The sequence below is a fragment of the Pseudophryne corroboree genome, chromosome 4 (assembly GCF_028390025.1).
Source record: "Pseudophryne corroboree isolate aPseCor3 chromosome 4, aPseCor3.hap2, whole genome shotgun sequence".
Classification (NCBI taxonomy): Eukaryota; Metazoa; Chordata; class Amphibia; order Anura; family Myobatrachidae; genus Pseudophryne; species Pseudophryne corroboree.
In genome coordinates this window covers 348,448,742-348,470,087 of record NC_086447.1, presented here as the reverse complement: position 1 = coordinate 348,470,087, position 21,346 = coordinate 348,448,742, and the positions used below count along the sequence as shown (strand labels likewise).

The 21,346-nt window shown below is 46.9% G+C and overlaps 1 protein-coding gene across 2 annotated transcripts in view; it reads left to right on the top strand.

The window, feature by feature from the left end:
* TPRG1 (tumor protein p63 regulated 1) overlaps nucleotides 1–21,346 on the top strand; it is a 287,891-nt gene that overhangs the window by 41,314 nt on the left and 225,231 nt on the right. For both annotated transcript variants that reach the window (XM_063916487.1, XM_063916486.1), the window contains exon 3: nucleotides 10,495–10,586. In XM_063916487.1, coding sequence (XP_063772557.1) covers nucleotides 10,495–10,586 — 92 coding nt within the window. The remainder of the gene's footprint in view (nucleotides 1–10,494; nucleotides 10,587–21,346) is intronic.

The following is a 21,346-nucleotide window of genomic DNA, read 5'->3' as shown; positions in this document are numbered from 1 at the left end:
GTGTTGCTTACATACATGGATAGCTAATTCAGAAACAAAGAAGGTTCTGGAAAATTTGCCTTTGGCTGGAAGTTCTGTTGGTAAGCAGTTAACAGATATTCTGGAGTCAAAATCAGACTCCAAGAAGGTCACATTTCCTTCCACATATACCCCAAACATAGGGGTCCGGTTTTCGGCCTTGTCGGTCATAAAGGAACATAACAGCCCCAATACAATAAGTTTGGTAAGGCAAAGAAGCAAAGGCAACCGGAGGGCCAGCTTCCAAACCAGAGGATAAGCCATCAGCATGATGGTGCGGGCCTATCCTAGAGTCCAACTTCTTCAGTCTGCACAGATCTGGTAACCGTTTACAAACAGATGCCTGAGTGCAAGAAACGGTATCTCTAGGTTATCTCTCTCTTCAAGAAGCATCCTCCTCAAAGTTTCTGTTCCAGTCTGTCTCGGGTAGAGGCGAAAGACAGGGGTTGCAAGAAGCAGTTCAGAAATTGCTTTGGTCAGGAATTGGCAGTCCAGTAATCCCTGCACAATAGGGACAGGGCGTTTTACTCCAACTGGGTTTGGTTTCAGAAGGATCCTTTCACCCCAGTCTCAAAGTCCTAAACAAATAAGTTTGGGTACCACGGTTCACAGGGAAACGTTGCGCTCGTTTTGGCATGGAACCAGGGAATTACAGGGTATCCCTGGATAGTCAGGATGTTTACCTACAGGTTCCTATAGCACTGTTCCATCAGTGTTATCTCAAGGTTCACCATCCTCCAGCAACATTTTGCCACAGCCTCCGGAGTATTTACCAAAATGATGATGATTATGGCAGCTTATCTCCGCAAGAAGGGGATTAGAAAATTTGTCATACTTCGACCACCTTTTTTTTTTATCTTGGCACAGGAAAGGCTTCTGTGCCATCTCCAACAGACAATGATTTGTCTGCAGAGGCACTGGTGGTTCATAAATTGGGCAAAGTCATCTCGGGTTCCGTCACAACGGATGACTCACTGTGGGGCTGTACTGAATTCCAGTCTTCAGGAAATGGTTTACCTCGGAACAAGATATCCTGGGTACAGTCAAGTACTCAGGAGTTGTTACACAGTCAAACAATATCAATCCACGCAGCTATGCGACTGATGGGTTTGATGGTGTCAACATTCGACATGGTGGAGTATGCACAATTCCACTCAAGACCTCGGCAGCGTCTGATTCCAGCCAGATGATATGGAATACATCAGACAATAAAGAAACAGACTATGGTACTTTCACACAAGGAAAGAAAGTCATCAACCTGGTGGCTATAGAGATCCCATCTAGACAAAGGGAGAATCTTTTGGATATCAGATGGGAGATCCTGACAACAGATGCCAGTCTCCAGGGCTGGGGAGCAGTGTCCGGAAGATTATGGTTCCAGGGACAATGGACCATAGAAGAAAGTTGCCTGCCAATAAATCTGTTAGAACTTCGGGCTATATACATGGCACTGATTCAGGGAAAAGACACTCTTCAAGAAGACCAGTCCAGATCCGCTCGGACAATTTAACGGCAGGGGCGTACCTCAACCAGCAGGGAGGAACACGCAGCAATGAAGGAGGTAAGTCACATACTAAAGTGTGCAGCATTGTCCGCAGTATCCGTTCCGGGAGTCCTAAACAGGGAAGCGGATTTTCTCAGTCAACAATCCATTCAAGCAAGCGAATGGGCTCTACACCCGGAAGTCTTTCAGACTCTGGTAGACAAGGGGGGTTTACCAGAGATGGATCTCATGGCATCCTGTCTGAACAACTAAGTGCCCGCATACGGGGCAAGAACAAAGGATCCCGGAGCGATCTTTGTGGACGCCTTGTTAGTGAAATGGGAGTTTCATCTGGCGTATCTATTTCCTCCGATCATCCTACTACCAGGGTGGTGAGGAAGATAAAAGAAGCAAAGGGTGCCGTGATTCTAATTGCTTCGGCTTGGCCCAGAAGGCAATGGTACACAGATCTACAGAGAAGGTCGATGGATGCTCCACGTCTGCCCCCTCAACGTCCAGATCTACTAATGCAGGGTCCTTGTTATCACAGGCATCTGGATCGACTATTGTTGACGGCGTGGCTCTTAAAACCTATCCTGAAGTCAAGAGGATTCTCGCTGCAGGTAAATTCAAACATTGCACCGAGCAAGGAAACCCTCCTCAGCTCGCATTTATAACCGAATATGGCAGGCCTATATTCATGGTGCAGTGAAAGAAATATGGACCCAAAATCTTTCCATGTTTCCTGGGTCTTAGATTTCCTTCGGGCAGGAATGGATAAGGGTTTGAAGGTGGCTTCCTTGAGAGTACAAGTATCAGCATTGACTGTAGGGTTCCAAGAGAAAAAATGCCAATTTACAAGATGTGCGTACTTTTTCCAGGGAATGCTGCGCATTCAACCTCCTTTTTTTTCCTCCTACAGTGCCTTGGGACTTAGGTCTAGTCCTCAAAGCCCTTCAAGTTGCTCCATTTGAACCACTTAATAAAGTGGATCTTAAAAGGTTGACAGCTAAACTTCTCTTTCTACTGGCTATGGCGTCAGCTAGAAGAGTATCCGATTTAGGAGCGCTGTAATATTGTTTTTCCTTTTCTGTTTTTTTATCCAGATAAAGCAGTTCTCAGAACTAGGTCTGGTTATCTTCCTAAGGTGGTGTCTAAATTCCACCTTAAGAAAGAAAATGTAGTCCCGGCTTTTCAGGTATTGGGATTTTCTGCGGGAGATGCGTCGCGGGACGTAGTCCGAGCATTAAGGATCTACGTGGATTGCACAAGTTCCATCAGAAAGACAGATTCTCTCTTCATTTTCTACGGAATTCACAAGAGAGGACGGCCTGCTACTAAATAGACGCTGGCTAGAGGGCTTTGAATGACGATTTCGGAAGCATACTCTCAAGCGGATCTCCCTGTTCCAGCTAATGTCTCTGCTCACTCTGCTCGTAAGGTAGGTCCTTCATAGGCAGCACAACATGGTGCTTCAGCAGAACAGATATGTAAGGCAGACACATAGTCTTCCATTAACACATTCATTAGACATTATGCTTGGATACTTTTGCCTCTCATGACGATGAATTCGGGCGAAAGGTCCTCCTGTCCAATCAGGAGCATCCCCACCATTAAAATTGCTTTGGGAAATCCCATTGTTATCCGGTGGATAACCTGTGCAACCTGCCGGAGAAATATACGTTATGGTAAGAACTTGCCGTTGATAATGGTATTTCTCCTATGTCCACAGGTTCCACAGGGATCCCACCCTGACACACCTGATTTGAAGATCTTGCTACTCACTAACCTCTTCCTTCTTGTACGGAAGGGGGTGCATGTGTGTTCTTCTCACCTGATTAGGGCTCTACATGATGTTCCTGCCTAGATGCTTTGGAATCCAACTGATTTGCCTGAGCCAGTGGGCGGGATATATGAACGGGCCCGGTGCATCCTGGGAGGCCTGAAAGATTGTGATCGTTTGGTGCCAATCCCCTGTCGCTCCATCATATCCCATTGTTATCCTGTGGAACTTGTGGACTTAGGAGAAATACCGTTATCAACGGTAAGTTCTTACCATAACGTATATTTTACTCTATAATATAGTTACTGTACTAAGGTGCATACAGTAGAATAGTGTCTACTTTGCATTATATTCTAAATTAATTTATCATTTCAAGACAGACCCAGATACAAAATCAATGTATAAATTAACTTCAATTAAATATAAGCAATATTTCTTTCACTTTAAAAATGAAATGAGTATATCTGAATGTATATTACATGTAATGCGAATAGATGTCTGTGAATTATACGCTATTAAAAGACAATCAACCATTCAGAAGCAGCTGATTGTTTGTCATCAATATGTATGTTGCAGACTTCCTGTCACATGTATATACATTTTATGTCCAGATCTGCAGTACCTCATGAAATCACTGTAGCATTTTATATGCAAATAGTCACACACAGAATATAGGCATGCTGCATATAATTTTAATCAGCAGACTTGGCTCGTCTAAGACACATTTTTGCGGCAAAATGACCAAAAAAAAGACGCACATGCTACCAAGTCACACGGCACTCGTGCGTTACGTGTAACGTGACTTGTAGCGCTCAGAGTGAAACTGTGAGAGGACACATCTGTATTTTATACAGAAAATAATGGAGGGGCATCACTGGGGTCAGTGACACCCGGTATGCTGGAAAGCCCCCTCTGCACACTATAGACGAGCGTAGATGAAAAAGAGCATGGCTTTGTGAGAAGGGGCGTGGCCTTGCAGCCCAACACCTGTTTCTCTGACGTCCTAGTGGATGCTGGGAACTCCGTAAGGACCATGGGGAATAGCGGGCTCCGAAGGAGGCTGGGCACTCTAGAAAGATTTATGACTACCTGGTGTGCGCTGGCTCCTCCCACTTTGACCCTCCTCCAAGCCTCAGTTAGATTTTGCGCCCGGCCGAGGTTGGATGCACACTAGGGGCTCTCCTGAGCCCTTAGAAAGAAAGTATAGATTTAGGTTTTTTATTTTCAGTGAGACCTGCTGGCAACAGGCTCACTGCAGCGAGGGACTAGGGAGAAGAAGCGAACTCGCCTGCTTGCAGCCGGATTGGGCTTCTTAGGCTACTGGACACCATTAGCTCCAGAGGGATCGACCGCAGGCCCAGTCCTTGGTGTTCGGTCCCGGAGCCGCGCCGCCGTCCCCCTTACAGAGCCAGAAGCAAGAAGAGGTCCGGAAAATCGGCGGCAGAAGACATCAGTCTTCACCAAGGTAGCGCACAGCACTGCAGCTGTGCGCCATTGCTCCTCACACACACTTCACACTCCGGTCACTGAGGGTGCAGGGCGCTGGGGGGGGGGCGCCCTGAGAAGCAATTATAACACCTTGGCTGGCAAAAATACCACAATATATAGCCCCAGAGGCTATATATGTGGAAAATACCCCTGCCAGAATCCAGAAAAAAGCGGGAGAATAGGCCGCTGAAAAGGGGCGGAGCTATCTCCTGCAGCACACTGGCGCCATTTCTCCTTCACAGATCCACTGGAAGGAAGCTCCCTGGCTCTCCCCTGCAGTCTACACTACAGAAAAGGGTAAAAAAAGAGAGGGGGGGCACTAAATTTAGGCGCTGTATAAATTTTATAGAAAAAGCAGCTATAGGGGACATAACTCAGTTAGTCCCTGCATTATATAGCGCTCTGGTGTGTGCTGGCATACTCTCACTCTGTCCCCCCAAAGGGCTTTTGTGGGTCCTGTCCTCTGTTGGAGCATTCCTTGTGTGTGTGCGGTGTGTCGGTACGGCTGTGTCGACATGTTTGATGAGGATAATGATGTGGAGACGGAGCAGATGCCTTTAGAAGGGATGTCACCCCCTGCGGGGCAGACACCTGAGTGGTTGAGCTTATGGAAAGAAATGAGTGCACGTATAGACTCCTTACATAAGAAATTTGACGACATGCCAAATGTGGGACAGCCGACTTCTCAGCTCGTGCCTGTCCAGGCGTCGCACAGGTCATCAGGGGCTCTAAAACGCCCGCTACCTCAGACCGCAGACCCAGATGTCGACACTGATACTGACACCAGTGTCGACGACGATGAGTCTAACCTGATGCCCACTAAGGCCATTCACTGCATGATTGAGGCAATGAAAGAGGTGTTACACATTTCTGATATAAATACAGGTACCACTAAAAAGGGTATTATGTTTGGGGAGAAAAAACTACCCGTAGTTTTTCCCCCATCAGATGAATTAAATGAAGTGTGTGAAGAAGCGTGGGCTTTCCCTGATAAAAAATTGGTAATTCCTAAGAAGGTACTAATGGCGTTCCCTTTCCCGCCAGAGGATAGGTCACGTTGGGAAACACCTCCTAGGGTGGATAAAGCGCTCACACGTTTGTCTAAAAAGGTGGCACTACCGTCTCCGGATACGGCCGCCCTCAAGGAACCTGCTGATAGAAAGCAGGAGGCGATCCTGAAGTCTGTATATACACACTCAGGCATTATACTTAGGCCAGCTATTGCGTCAGCTTGGATGTGCAGTGCTGCCGCTGCGTGGTCAGATAAACTGTCAGAAAATATTGACACATTAGACAGAGACACGATCCTGTTAACCATAGACCATATAAAAGACTCAGTCTTATATATGAGAGATGCACAGAGGGAAATCTGCCGACTGGCATCTAAAGTTAGTGCATTGTCCATTTCTGCTAGGAGAGGCTTATGGACTCGCCAGTGGACAGGAGATGCAGATTCTAAAAGGCACATGGAAGTGTTGCCATATAAGGGTGAGGAATTATTTGGGGATGGTCTCTCGGACCTAGTTTCCACAGCAACGTCTGGGAAGTCAGCATTTTTACCCCATGTCCCCTCACAGCCTAAGAAGGCGCCGTTTTATCAGGTTCAGTCCTTTCGGACCCAGAAAAACAGGCGTGGAAAAGGCGGGTCTTTTCTATCCAGAGGCAGAGGTAGGGGAAAAAGGCTGCAACAAACAGCAGGTTCCCAGGAGCAAAAGTCCTCCCCCGCTTCTTCTGCCAAGTCCGCCGCATGACGGTGGGGCTCCACAGGCGGAGCCTGGTACGGTGGGGGGCCGCCTCAAGAATTTCAGCGATCAGTGGGCTCGCTCACAGGTGGATCCCTGGATCCTTCAAATAGTATCTCAGTGGTACAAACTGGAATTCGAGGCGTCTCCACCCCACCGGTTCCTAAAATCTGCCTTGCCGATTGCTCCCTCAGACAGGGAGGCGGTGCTAGCGGAAATTCACAAGCTGTATTCCCAGCAGGTGATAATCAAGGTACCTCTACTTCAACAAGGCCGGGGTTACTATTCCACACTATTTGTGGTACTGAAACCGGACGGTTCGGTGAGACCCATTTTAAATTTGAAATCCTTGAACACATACATAAAAAAATTCAAGTTCAAGATGGAATCGCTCAGGGCGGTTATTGCGAGCCTGGAAGAGGGGGATTACATGGTATCCCTGGACATCAAGGATGCTTACTTGCATGTCCCCATTTTCCATCCTCACCAGGAGTACCTCAGATTTGTGGTACAGGATTGCCATTACCAATTCCAGACGCTGCCGTTTGGACTGTCCACGGCACCGAGGGTATTTACCAAGGTGATGGCGGAAATGATGATACTCCTTCGAATGGTGGCTTCTTACGAAGCAATTCCCTTCGGCAGGTTCCATGCCAGAATCTTTCAGTGGGACCTGTTGGACCAGTGGTCCGGATCGCATCTTCAGATGCATCGCTTGATAACCCTGTCTCCAAGAACCAGGGTGTCTCTACTGTGGTGGCTGCAGAGTGCCCATCTTCTAGAGGGCCGCAGGTTCGGCATACAGGACTGGGTCCTGGTGACCACGGATGCCAGCCTTCGAGGCTGGGGGGCAGTCACACAGGGAAGAAACTTCCAAGGACTATGGTCGAGTCAGGAGACTTCCCTTCACATAAATATTCTGGAACTAAGGGCCATCTACAATGCCCTAAGTCAAGCAAAATCCCTGCTCCTACACCAGCCGGTGCTGATCCAGTCAGACAACATCACGGCAGTCGCCCATGTAAATCGACAGGGCGGCACAAGAAGCAGGATGGCGATGGCAGAAGCCACAAGAATCCTCCGATGGGCGGAGAATCATGTACTAGCACTGTCAGCAGTGTTCATTCCGGGAGTGGACAACTGGGAAGCAGACTTCCTCAGCAGACACGACCTCCACCCGGGAGAGTGGGGACTTCATCCAGAAGTCTTCCAGATGCTGGTAAACCGTTGGGAAAAACCACAGGTGGACATGATGGCGTCCCGCCTCAACAAAAAGTTAAAAAGATATTGCGCCAGTTCAAGGGACCCTCAGGCGGTAGCTGTGGACGCTCTAGTGACACCGTGGGTGTACCAGTCGGTTTATGTGTTCCCTCCTCTGCCTCTCATACCAAAGGTATTGAGAATAATAAGAAAGCGAGGAGTAAACACAATTCTCGTGGTTCCGGATTGGCCAAGACGAGCGTGGTGCCCGGAACTTCAAGAGATGCTCTCAGAGGACCCGTGGCCTCTACCGCTCAGACAGGACCTGCTACAGCAGGGGCCCTGTCTGTTCCAAGACTTACCGCGACTGCGTTTGACGGCATGGCGGTTGAACACCGGATCCTAAAGGAAAAGGGTATTCCGGAAGAAGTCATTCCTACGCTTATTAAGGCCAGGAAAGATGTTACGGCAAAGCATTATCACCGCATATGGCGGAAATATGTTGCATGGTGCGAGGCCAAAAAGGCCCCAACAGAGGAATTTCAACTAGGTCGATTTCTGCATTTCCTGCAAGCAGGAGTGAATATGGGCCTAAAACTAGGCTCCATTAAAGTACAGATCTCGGCTCTGTCGATTTTTTTCTTTCAAAAAAAAAAAAAAAACTAGCTTCAGTACCTGAAGTTCAGACATTTGTGAAAGGAGTGCTGCATATTCAGCCCCCGTTTGTGCCTCCTGTGGCACCTTGGGATCTCAACGTGGTGTTGAGTTTCTTAAAATCACATTGGTTTGAGCCACTAAAAACCGTGGATCTGAAATATCTCACGTGGAAAGTGGTCATGTTATTGGCCTTTGCTTCAGCCAGGCGAGTGTCAGAATTGGCGGCTTTATCATGTAAAAGCCCTTATCTGATTTTCCATATGGATAGGGCAGAATTGAGGACTTGTCCCCAATTTCTCCCTAAGGTGGTGTCAGCGTTTCACCTGAACCAGCCTATTGTGGTGCCTGCGGCTACTAAGGATTTGGAGGACTCCAAGTTGCTAGACGTTGTCAGGGCCCTGAAAATATATGTTTCCAGGACGGCTGGAGTCAGAAAATCTGACTCGCTGTTTATCCTGTATGCACCCAACAAGCTGGGTGCTCCTGCTTCAAAGCAGACTATTGCTCGCTGGATTTGTAGTACAATTCAGCTTGCACATTCTGTGGCAGGCCTGCCACAGCCAAAATCTGTAAATGCCCATTCCACAAGGAAGGTGGGCTCATCTTGGGCGGCCGCCCGAGGGGTCTCGGCTTTACAACTTTGCCGAGCAGCTACTTGGTCAGGGGCAAACACGTTTGCAAAATTCTACAAATTTGATACCCTGGCTGAGGAGGACCTGGAGTTCTCTCATTCGGTGCTGCAGAGTCATCCGCACTCTCCCGCCCGTTTGGGAGCTTTGGTATAATCCCCATGGTCCTTACGGAGTTCCCAGCATCCACTAGGACGTCAGAGAAAATAAGAATTTACTCACCGGTAATTCTATTTCTCGTAGTCCGTAGTGGATGCTGGGCGCCCATCCCAAGTGCGGATTGTCTGCAATACTTGTAAATAGTTGTTGTTAACTAAAGGGTTATTGTTGAGCCATCTGTTGAGAGGCTCAGTTGTTTTCATACTGTCAAACTGGATATAGTATCACGAGTTGTACGGTGTGATTGGTGTGGCTGGTAAGAGTCTTACCCGGGATTCTAAGTCCTTCCTTATTATGTCAGCTCGTCCGGGCACAGTGTCCTAACTGAGGCTTGGAGGAGGGTCATAGTGGGAGGAGCCAGTGCACACCAGGTAGTCATAAATCTTTCTAGAGTGCCCAGCCTCATTCGGAGCCCGCTATTCCCCATGGTCCTTACGGAGTTCCCAGCATCCACTACGGACTACGAGAAATAGAATTACCGGTGAGTAAATTCTTATTTTTCATCACTCTGGTATTGTGCCCAGCATTCCTGGAGATGCCGGGCTGCCCCTGGTGACTCGTCTGGCTTCACTGTCTGCTCCTACACAGTGACCGGAGCACTGTACATAATGTCACTGAGGAGGAGTCAGCATTTTGGTGTCGCCCCTCGGAAGGTGACACCCGGGCGCAGTCCTAGTGACGCCCTGAATCGTGAACATCAACTTTTAGATTCACCTACGCAGCGGCAGCGTGTTTCAAAACATTGATTCAATATTTTGTTTACTATGTTACTTATGCTTCAAAAGTTTGGTCAAAGGCTGTTTGATGATGTATTACTTGATACAGGTTGAGTATCCCATATCCAAATATTCCGAAATACGGACTTTTTTGAGTGAGACTGAGATAGTAAAACCTTTGTTTTTTGATGGCTCAATGTACACAAACTTTGTTTAATACTCAGTTATTAAAAATATTGTATTAAATGACCTTCAGGCTGTGTGTATAAGGTGTATATGAAACATAAATGAATTGTGTGAATGTGCACACACTTTGTTTAATGCACAAAGTTATACATTTTTTTGGCTAAAATTACCTACAGGCTGTGTGTATAAGGTGTATATGTGACATAAATGCATTCTGTGCTTAGATTTAGGTCCCATCACCATAATATCTCAATATAGTACGCAATTATTCCAAAATACGGAAAAATCCGATATCCGAAATTCCTCTGGTCCCAAGCATTTTGGATAAGGGATACTCAACCTGTATAGGTATCACATAAAAAGTACAGGCTGAGTTGTTTGACCACTTTCTTATCCGTCTTAATTTTTGATTGTTCTTTTTTTCCTTTCTTAGCCAGGAGCATTTGACCAGGCAGTTCAGGATTTGACAAACCAGTTATTAGCAAAGGAGAAGGAAACTGTTACCAGTGCCTGGCTGCTAGTAGAGTGAGTATGGCATAGTATATGTCTAGGACAATGCTTACTGTGTATGTTCCTTTCATTCTGGAGTTACAACCATATAGGAGTGTTTTTCAGGCCTGCTCCAACCATATAGGAGTATTTTTCAGGCCTGCTCCAACCATATAGGAGTGTTTTTCAGGCCTGCTCCAACCATATAGGAGTGTTTTTCAGGCCTACTCCAACCATATAGGAGTGTTTTTCAGGCCTACTCCAACCATATAGGAGTGTTTTTCAGGCCTGCTCCAACCATATAGGAGTGTTTTTCAGGCCTGCTCCAGTGTATTAAAGCAAGCTTTCATTTCTGTATGTAATAGAGATTGTACACACTGTACGAGAATGGTGTAGCACAATGGTTGTTTTCTTGTCAAATTTGCATTGGCAGAGAAATCATGTTTTCTGTTTGTTTCTATTAAACAAATCCCCAGTAGGGTGCTGTTGAAGAAACAGAATGACAAAAACATTGAGCCACCATAGCTGACACCTTAGTCTACAACAGAAATACGTTTTGTAATTAAAGCACCGAGCAGGTGGCATGGAACAGCTTGCTAAAGGATGCATTGTACATAATATATCTAGGGAAATTTATTTTTCTTAAAAGAACAGGCACTGTAATGATTTCAATACAAGATTATTTATACCCCTTTCACACAGGCCAAAATTTCCCGGGTTAAATCATGAACGCGCATCAACCCAGGAAATTTCTCAGTGTGAAAGGGTACAGGGACAAAATCCCGGGATTTCTGTCCCTGCATTTCAACCCTGCAATCGTCCAGGGTTGGTCCCGGGATCTTCCCTGGAACCTGGACAGTGTGAATGGTGCAGGGACATGTCCCACCTTCCCGGGTTGCCTCTGCTGATACTAATTGGCTATTCCGCGCACTTCCTGGTCTTGTGTTTTTTCTGAGACGCCCATTCTCAGAAACTGCAAGGCTATCCGGGTTAAGTATGAAAGGTGCCGACCCGGGATGTCCCGGCTCCAAATGCTGGTATAAACGGGCCCAACCCGGGAATGTCCCTGCATGATCCCGTGGCAGAATTCCCGGGTTTTGCCCCTGCATTTCTGGTGTGAAAGGGGTATGAGACTGCTACTTTTATGTACCCACCTAGATTCTCTGCATTTGAATGTGGTAAATTTTATTGGTCAGTCCCTTCTAAAGATAAACACTCTCCATACAGCAAATGTGCTGCTCATTTGTTCTGTAACTACAGGTGTATTATTTTTAGTTGGAGATGGGCTTGTGCTGTGCGTGGTACATGTCATGTCCTGTAAAGAGACACATGGGCTAAAAAATTAAACTGGGTGGTATTTGTAATGTGGAAAAAATAAATAATTTGCAGACTGCCAAATCTATATATAGAATATATCATTAAAAAAGTGTACTTATAAATATACAGGAGCACTGTTTTGGGGTCCTGTAAAAACTTTTATTGTCAGACAGGGTTCCGCAGTAAAATAGTTTCAGAACACTTGTGTTAGAGGAGGTGTGAAAAGTTGCTCACTAAATTGTTCTTTTGTTCTTTAGTTGAGTTACTTATGTACATGGTGCTAGGTAAATCCCATAAAAACAAAATGTGTTTGTGTAGTGGAAGCTAGTTGCACTCTCTACAAAATATGAAAGCTGGATTAGGCTGGGTCTCCACTCCATTGTACTGCAGGGTATAGCCTGTCTGCAGAGATAGGGGCTTTGTTTATCTGTGGCAGACATATTAAAGGTGATTTGGGTTACAATCCTTCTCGCTTTCTCTGTCTGGATGGTGAGCAGGATTTCTAGGGCTCACTCTGTATGTTCCTGCAGGGTCTAGGTTGAGGCTAGAGTACTTCTCTCAGTGGTCCATTCTCTGGAGAGCTGAGAGAACGTGGCAGCTCACCAGAGAAGACAGCTTCTTCAGTGACAGGGGAGGTCATGTATGAAGCACAAAGGTAAAAAACACCGCACAGGATTAGCTTTACTTTCACTATAGCTTTGCACAAGGGCAGGAGTTGGGTGGAGTGAGGGCATTCCTTGCTATGTAGAGAGTAGGTGCACTTGCTTTAACAGAGTTTGAAGTTTGTGGAGCGATATTATTAATGCAAATGATAACGAGAGGGCGCAATTGTGTGCTTACAGAAGAAGGGAGCACACAGCCATTTTCACTTTGCAGATGAGTTACATTTTGCACCAGCTCAGAGCTTGGCAGCCTTTAGATCTTATCATGTACTTTTAGTGGGACTCCTTTTTTTAAACTTTAAATTGTACTATGGAGACTTGGGTGTTCTTTGTAATAAAAAGGTTCATGGTAAACACTTTTATTATCAATATTACTTATCAGTAATTTATATAGTGCATACATATTCCACAGAGCTTTACAGAGAATATTTGACCATTCACGTCAGTCCCTGCCCCAGTGGAACTTACAATCTATATTCTCTATCACATGTACATGCTCACACATACACACTCTTGGGTTAATCTTTGTCAGTAGCCCTTTAACCTACAAATATACTGTATTTTTAGATTATTGGAGAAAACCGGATTACCCGGAGGAGACCACAGAATCATTGGGAGAATATACAAACTCCACACAGTTTGGGCCCTGGGGGAATCAAACCCAACACCTAAATGCTGTGATTCACTAATGCTAACCATTATACCTATCATACTGTCCATCATGAACTGAGGGTTCCCTGAGGACCACGTGTGGCTACCATTGATCTAGGAGCTCTGGTACTTGTGGTGCATATCTAATAGATTTGAAGCATATTAAACTGTATGCACTTTGAGTAGAGCCTGACAGCCAGGTGGCTATATTTCATGCTGCTATTTGCATAAGTACTGCAGGGGAATGATTTATGTTCAAGTGTTCTTAACTGTCGAAAATATTGAATATTATATTGTTTCTCATACGTCCTAGAGGATGCTGGGGACACTTCAAGAACCATGGGGTATAGACGGGATCCGCAGGAGACATGGGCACTTTAAGACTTTGAAAGGGGTGTGAACTGGCTCCTCCCTCTATGCCCCTCCTCCAGACTCCAGTTTAGAATCTGTGCCCAGGCAGACTGGATGCACACTGAGGAGCTCTACTGAGTTTCTCGGAAAATACTTTGTTAGGTTTTTTTATGTTCAGGGAGCACTGCTGGCAACAGTCTTCCTGCATCGTGGGACTTAGGGGAGAGAAGTCAGACCTACTTCTAGTGAGTTTAAAGGCTCTGGAGTTTAAAGGCTTGGAACACTACGTACGCCTAGGGGTTCATTCCCAGAGCCCGCCGTCACCCCCCTTGCAGAGCCAGAAGTCAGAAGACAGGTGAGTAGAAGAAGATAGAAGACTTCAGTGATGGCTTCTGAGGTACCCCACAGCGATCGCGCTGCGCGCCATGCTCCCACACACAGCGGCACTACAGGGTGCAGGGCGGTGGGGGGCGCCCTGGGCAGCATTAAAAACCTCTTTTGAGACTGGCAAAGTGCAATTGGAGTAAATTCTTACCCCCGCCAGTATAATTAGTTTGAAAAATAGCGGGCTGAAGCGTGCCATGAAGGGGGCGGGGCTTAGCCCTCACAGCTCTCATCAGCGCCATTTTCTCTCCAGAGCTGCAGAGACGCTGGCCCTTCCTCACCACTGCTATAAAAATAACAGGGTGCAAAACCGTGAGGGAGGGGGGGAGCACAGCAAATTTGGTGCTGAATTAAGTGATTATAAAAGCGCTGCAGGGTCTGAGGCATTATATTAAGGTTTCAGAACCGGGATAAGCGCTGGGTTGTGAGCTGGCAAACTCCCACTGTGTTTCTCTGACAGGCTTTACTGTGGGTCTGTCCCCTATTGGCCCAGTTTGTCTGTGGGTGTCGGTACAGGTGTGTCGGCATGTCTGAGGCAGAGTGCTCTTCCCAGGAGGAGACTGTGTTAGGGGCAGAAACGGCTGTGGGAGTGACCCTGTCGGCACCGCCGTCTCCTGGCTGGGTAAATGTGTTGAATGCTTTGAATGCTAATGTGGCTCTTATTAATAAGAGATTAGATAAATCTGAGTTTCAGAACCAGGTATGGAAGAGATCTGTGGAGGATGTGTTAACACAGGTCCAGACCCCCTCGGGGTCACATAAACGTTCGTTTGCTCAGTTAGCAGACAAATAGTGATACCAGATTGGACCCAAAATTGGCAAAGAGCATTCAGTACATGATTGTGGCAATAAAAGACGTGTTGCATATCACCGAGGACCCTGCTGTTCCTGATACTAGGGTCTGTATGTATAAGGGAAAGAAACCTGAGGTAACGTTTACTCACTCTCATGAACTGAATACCCCTTTTGAAAAAATGTGGGAAAATCCTGACAAAAAGTTTCTGATTCCCAAAAGGATTCAAATGGCGTATCCGTTCCCCTCTGGGGATAGAAAAAAGTGGGAGTCACCTCCCATTGTGGACAAGGCGCTATCACGGTTGTCTAAAAAGGTGGCTTTACCGTCTCGTGACACGGCAGCCCTTAAGGAACTTGCGGATCGTAGACAGGAAAATACGCTAAAATCCATTTATGTCACCACAGGTACACTACTCAGACCAGCTATTACATCTGCGTGGGTGAGTAGTGCTAGCGAAAAGTGGGCAGATAACTTGTCATCTGATATAGATACCCTAGATAGGGATACCATCCTTTTAACGCTGGATTATATCAGGGACGCTGCAGCCTACCTAAAGGAAGCGGCGAGAGATATTGGCCTCTTGGGATCAAGGGCCAATGCCATGGCAGTCTCAGCTAGGAGAGCATTGTGGATTCATCAATGGAATGCTGATGCTGACTCTAAGAAAGCTATGGAGTCTTTACCGTATAAAGGTGGTGTATTGTTTGGTATCTACGGCTACCGTTGGTAAGTCGTCATTTTTGCCTTATGTTCCTCCACAACCAAAGAACGCTCACCACTTGCAGATGCAGTCCTTTCGGCCAAATAAATACAAAAAAGGCCAAGGTTATTCCTTCCTTGCTAATAGAGGAAGAGGAAAAGGTAAAAGATCTCCGGCCGTGGCAGGTTCCCAGGAGCTGAAGTCCTCCCCGGCTTCTACCAAATCCACCACATGACGCTGGGGCTCCTCTGCGGGAGTCCGCACCGGTGGGGGCACGTCTCAAGCTCTTCAGTCAGTTCTGGGCTCGTTCGGCTCTGGACCCATGGGTTTTAGAAATAGTGTCCATGGGGTACAAACTGGACTTTCAAGACGTTCCCCCTCACCGATTTTTCAAATCGGCCTTACCAGCTTCGCTTCCGTACAGGAAGGTTGTATGTGATGCAATACAAAAGTTGTGTCTAAATCAAGTCATAATCAGGGTTCCCCCGTCTCAGCAGGGAGAAGGTTTTTATTCAAGCCTGTTTGTGGCCCCGAAGCCGGACGGTTCGGTCAGACCAATTCTGAACCTAAAATCCCTCAATCTTTACCTAAGAAAATTCAAATTCAAGATGGAATCTCTCCGAGCAGTGATCTCCAGTCTGGAGGAAGGCGATTTCATGGTGTTGGTCGACATAAAGGATGCCTACTTACACATCCCCATATTTCCTCCGCATCAGGCTTACCTGAGGTTTGCTATTCAGGATTGTCATTACCAATTTCAGACGTTGCCGTTTGGTCTGTCCACGGCTCCGAGGATTTTCACCAAGGTAATGGTGGAAATGATGGTTCTCATTCGCAAGCAAGGAGTCACAATTATCCCATACTTGGATGATCTCCTGATAAAGGCGAGATCCAAAGACAAGCTGGTGCAGGACATTATGCTCTCCCTGACAGTTCTACAACAACATGATTGGATCCTAAACTTGCCGAAGTCACAGTTGAATCCGACGAAACGGCTGTCGTTTTTGGGAATGATTCTGGACACATAATTACAGAGTTTTTCTTCCAGAAGAGAAGGCTCTGGAAATTCGGTTTGGTCAAATAAATTCTGAAACCAGCGAGAGTGTCAATCCATCAATGCACTCAATTGCTGGGGAAGATGGTGGCGGCCTACGAGGCCATTCAATTTGGCAGATTCCATGCCAGAGTGTTTCAGTGGGACCTGTTGGACAAGTGGTCCGGATCCCATCTGCACATGCACCGGAAAATAATCCTGTCCGCCAAGCCCAGAATCTCACTTCTGTGGTGGCTGCACAGCTCTTGCCTCCTAGAGGGATGCAGGTTCGGGATCCAGGACTGGATCCTAGTGACCACGGATGCGAGTCTCCGAGGCTGGGGAGCAGTCACACAGGGGGAAACCTTCCAGGGAAGATGGTCAAGCCAGGAAGTGTGTCTACACATAAACGTTCTAGAGTTAAGGGCCATTTACAAAGGCCTTCTTCAAGCAGAATGTCTCCTTTGCAACCTGCCCGTCCTAATCCAGTCGGACAGTATAACAGCAGTAGCGCACATAAACCTCCAGGGCGGAACAAAGAGCAGAGCGGCAATGGCAGAGGCCACAAAAGTTCTCCGCTGGGCAGAAAGACATACAAGCGCTCTGTCAGCAATCTTCATTCCAGGAGTAGACAACTGGGAAGCAGACTTCCTCAGCAGACACGATCTTCATCCGGGAGAGTGGGGTCTTCATCAAGAGGTCTTTGCAGAAGTGACTAGTCTTTGGGGAATTCCTCAAATAGACATGATGGCATCTCGCCTCAACAAGAAACTTCAGAGATATTGTTCCAGGTCGAGGGACCCTCAAGCAATAGCAGTGGACGCGCTAGTGACACCATGGGTGTTTCAGTCGGTGTATGTGTTCCCTCCGCTTCCACTCATTCCAAAGGTGCTAAAGATCATAAGAACAAAGGTTCAGGCGATCTTCATTATTCCGGACTGGCCAAGGAGGGCTTGGTATCCAGATCTTCAGGAATTACTCATAGGAGATCCCTGGCCTCTTCCTCTACGAGAGGATCTGTTACAGCAGGGGCCGTGCGTATATCACGACTTACCGTGGCTACGTTTGACGGCTTGGCGGTTGAACGCCGGATCCTAGCCCGAAAGGGTATTCCCAGTGAAGTCATTCCCACACTTCTTCAAGCTAGGAAAGGAGTAACGTCAAAACATTATCACCGTATTTGGAGAAAATATGTGTCTTGGTGTGAATCCAAGAAGGCTCCTACGGAAGAATTTCAGCTAGGGCGTTTTCTCCATTTTCTGCAAGCAGGTGTGGATGCGGGCCTCGGCCTTATCAGTTTTCTTTCAAAAACAATTGGCCTCCCTTCCAGAAGTTCAGACTTTCGTGAAAGGCGTTTTGCACATCCAACCTCCATTTGTGCCTTCAGTGGCACCATGGGATCTTAATGTGGTGTTGCAGTTCCTTCAATCACATTGGTTTGAACCTTTACAGAAGGTGGAGTTAAAATTTCTCACTTGGAAAGTGGTCATGTTATTGGCCTTAGCATCCGCAAGGCGGGTGTCTGAGTTAGCGGCGTTGTCTCACAAGAGTCCTTATTTAATCTTCCATGAAGATAGAGCAGAGTTGAGGACTCGTCAACAATTTCTGCCGAAGGTGGTTTCATCGTTCCGGACCAGCCTATTGTGGTGCCGGTGGCTACTGACGCCTTTGCTGAGTCAAAATCTCTCGATGTTGTCAGGGCTTTAAAGATTTATGTCACCAGAACGGCTCCACTTAGGAAAACAGAAGCTCTGTTTGTCCTGTATGCTTCCAACAAGATTGGAAATCCTGCTTCCAAGCAGACTATTGCGCGCTGGATCTGTCATACGATTCAGCAGGCTCATTCTACGGCTGGATTGCCGTTACCGAAATCAGTGAAGGCCCATTCTACCAGAAAGGTGGGCTCATCCTGGGTGGCTGCCCGGGGGGTCTCGGCATCACAACTCTGCCGAGCAGCTACTTGGTCGGGTTCAAACACTTTTGCGAAATTTTACAAGTTTGATACCCTGGCTGATGAGGACCTCATGTTTGGTCAATCGGTGCTGTAGAGTCATCCGCACTCTCCCACCCGTTCTAGAGCTTTGGTATAAACCCCATGTTTCTTGAAGTGTCCCCAGCATCCTCTAGGACGTATGAGAAAATAGGATTTTAATACCTACCGGTAAATCCTTATCTCTTAGTCCGTAGAGGATGCTGGGCGCCCGTCCCAGTGCGGACTCTATCTGCAGTTATTAGTTATGTTTACACACTGGTTGTGTTATGTTATAGTCAGCCTGTTGCTGACGTTGTTCATGCCGCTGACTGGAGTTTTGTTAGATGCCATGTTGTACGGCGTGTTTGAGGTGTGAGCTAGTATGTGTCCCACCTTAGTTGTCAATAAATCTTGTTCCTCGAAATGTCAGTCTCCCTGGGCACAGTTCCTATAACTGGAGTCTGGAGGAGGGGCATAGAGGGAGGAGCCAGTTCACACCCCTTTGAAAGTCTTAAAGTGCCCATGTCTCCTGCGGATCCCGTCTATACCCCATGGTTCTTGAAGTGTCCCCAGCATCCTCTATGGACTAAGAGAAAAGGATTTACCGGTAGGTATTAAAATCCTATTATTGCAGTAATACATTCCTGATTCTGAGTCGGACGGATCTCTGTGCACAGAAGCAAATGGAGAGTTTGCTTCAAATTGCAGGAGCCTGGTGCGACAAGAGTGTCTGTTTGGTGCGACTGCAGCAGCAGTCTATAAGCACACATCTGTATGGAGAGACATAGCTGAGTGTTATGAGCCACGGCTGTGGCTCATTCCTGTTTTGCATGTCGGTTAGGTATTTTATGTTCTTCTTCTGTTCATGTTCCCCGTGGGTGTCATGGGGTGCTCGGAGCTCACCCTTAAGGAGGGGATACTGTTATGAACCACAGGTAGTGGTTCATTCCTATTTTATGTTTATAAGTTGTCTTGCAGGCCAGGATTTACCATTGCTCTGTTTAAGAATACTGTTGGTTGCTGCCGCTGGTGAGTCTGTGTAATTGCAGCTTGTTCCCATGTGTTCAGCCTCACCTGGCTGCTAATTGCATCTTGTCAGTTTGGAGTCATGCAACAGGGCAGCTGCATTATATTATTAATTAGGCCTCTCTGTTATATGCTGGCTCAGTGCAATTCACAGACGCTGGTGATATTTCTAGGTTTCCAGTCTGCTTGAGTTCTGAGCTTGGTTCCTGCTAGTTCCTGAGCTCCTGTGTAGCAGTGTCAGTCGAGCTGCTTCCTGTGTCGATTCCTGTGTCAGTCCCTGTGTCGATTCCTGTGTCTGATCCCGTGTCCTGCCGTGAGGCGTTCCTGTCCTGAGGTCCAGTGCCTTTGCCTGTGCCTGGTCAAGTTTCTGGCTTCTTGGTGTCCACCGGTCTGTCGTTTGGGATTCTGCCTGTCCTCCAGTTCTGAGAGTCTGTGTCAGCAGCATTGGGAGTTCCTGTCCGTTTGCCAGTATTCGTACCGGTTCCGTGAGTAGCGGCTCTGCCGCGTCCGTCGGCCTAGGCCGCTGTATTCCGTTATTATTTCTGTCATTGGTGTTTTGCAGAGGGTTCTGCTTATGCTGTCACCGCCGGGACACAAAAGTATTGTGTCGGCGTGTGGTCAGCATTTCCTTTGTTGTTCTTTTCCTTTGGCGGCAAGCCGCACATACATTTAGTTTTAGGCTAGTTAGTAGCCCCTGGCTTTGGTTGTTTCAGTTAGAGGGCCCCTTGTTATCACCCTGTCTCTGTACACTCTTTGTCTCTCATTAAGACCTGAGGGGGCATCGAAGTTGGGCAGACGTAATCCGCCCTTCAAACGCGGCTGCCATGGGCTCAAGCAACCATAGTCTCGCAAGAGTGTATTGACAGCACGGGCGAGACAACGGAGATAGGGCTCCAGGGGCTATTCCCTTTCCATTCCCCTTTCCCAGCGTTACGTCCTGGTGCTCTGGACTCACTTCATAACATCTCCCTTGTTCTGAGCACCAGGAACCTAACATTATCACCAGCCATACCACAAAAAAGAAATAAAACTTTTTTTTTCTTTTTTGGCCCAGTCCAGTGTCTAGTCTAGAATCCAGTCCGGTGTTAAGAATCCAGTCCGGTGTTAAGAATCCAGTCCGGTGTTAAGAATCCAGTCCGGTGTTAAGAATCCAGTCCGGTGTTTAAAAAAAACAAAAAACAGTCTTGTTTTGTCTAGTCTTGTTTTGTCTAGTCTTGTTTTATCTAGTCTTGTTTTGTCTAGTCTTGTTTTGTCTAGTCTTGTTTTGTCTAGTCTTGCCTTGTCTAGTCTTGCCTTGTCTAGTCTTGCCTTGTCTAGTTTTAAATCCTCCTATGTCTACTATGCAAGCCCTGCAGGCATCTCTCTCAGCCCTGAACTCTGCTTTCAGTGCTTTGAGACCAGAGCGACTAGAAGTTTTGCAGCAATCCCTAAAGCAACTGCAAAACCTTCTGACTAAAATCTTGCTCATCTTGCCAGAAGTCGTTGAGAGTACATCTATCTCTAAAGAGACTCTTGTTCACAGTATGGTGACAAGAGAATCCTCTGGTTTAATTGAAGAGAAAAGGTTTAAAAGTTTTCTGCGGCCCAGGCTCTCAGAAGAGGAGCGTCTGCGTCCCAGAAACTTAAACTTATGCCTATATTGTGGGGGTTTAGGCCATTATCTGCAGACCTGTGAGTTGCGCAAGCCAAAGTGTGGTGACGAGTCTTGCCCTCTGGCCAAGTTGAGTCAGGATACAAGACCTACTCCTGTCTCTACTGTGGCAGAGGTACTTGAAACACAACCCACACTAAAAAGCTCTCTGTCCTATAATTGGGGTCCTTGGGCAAGGGAGCCCCATTATAGATTCAGGAATCAAAAGAGAATGTTTCTCTCCTCTCTTGAGGTTCCTGTTGAAGCAGAGTTG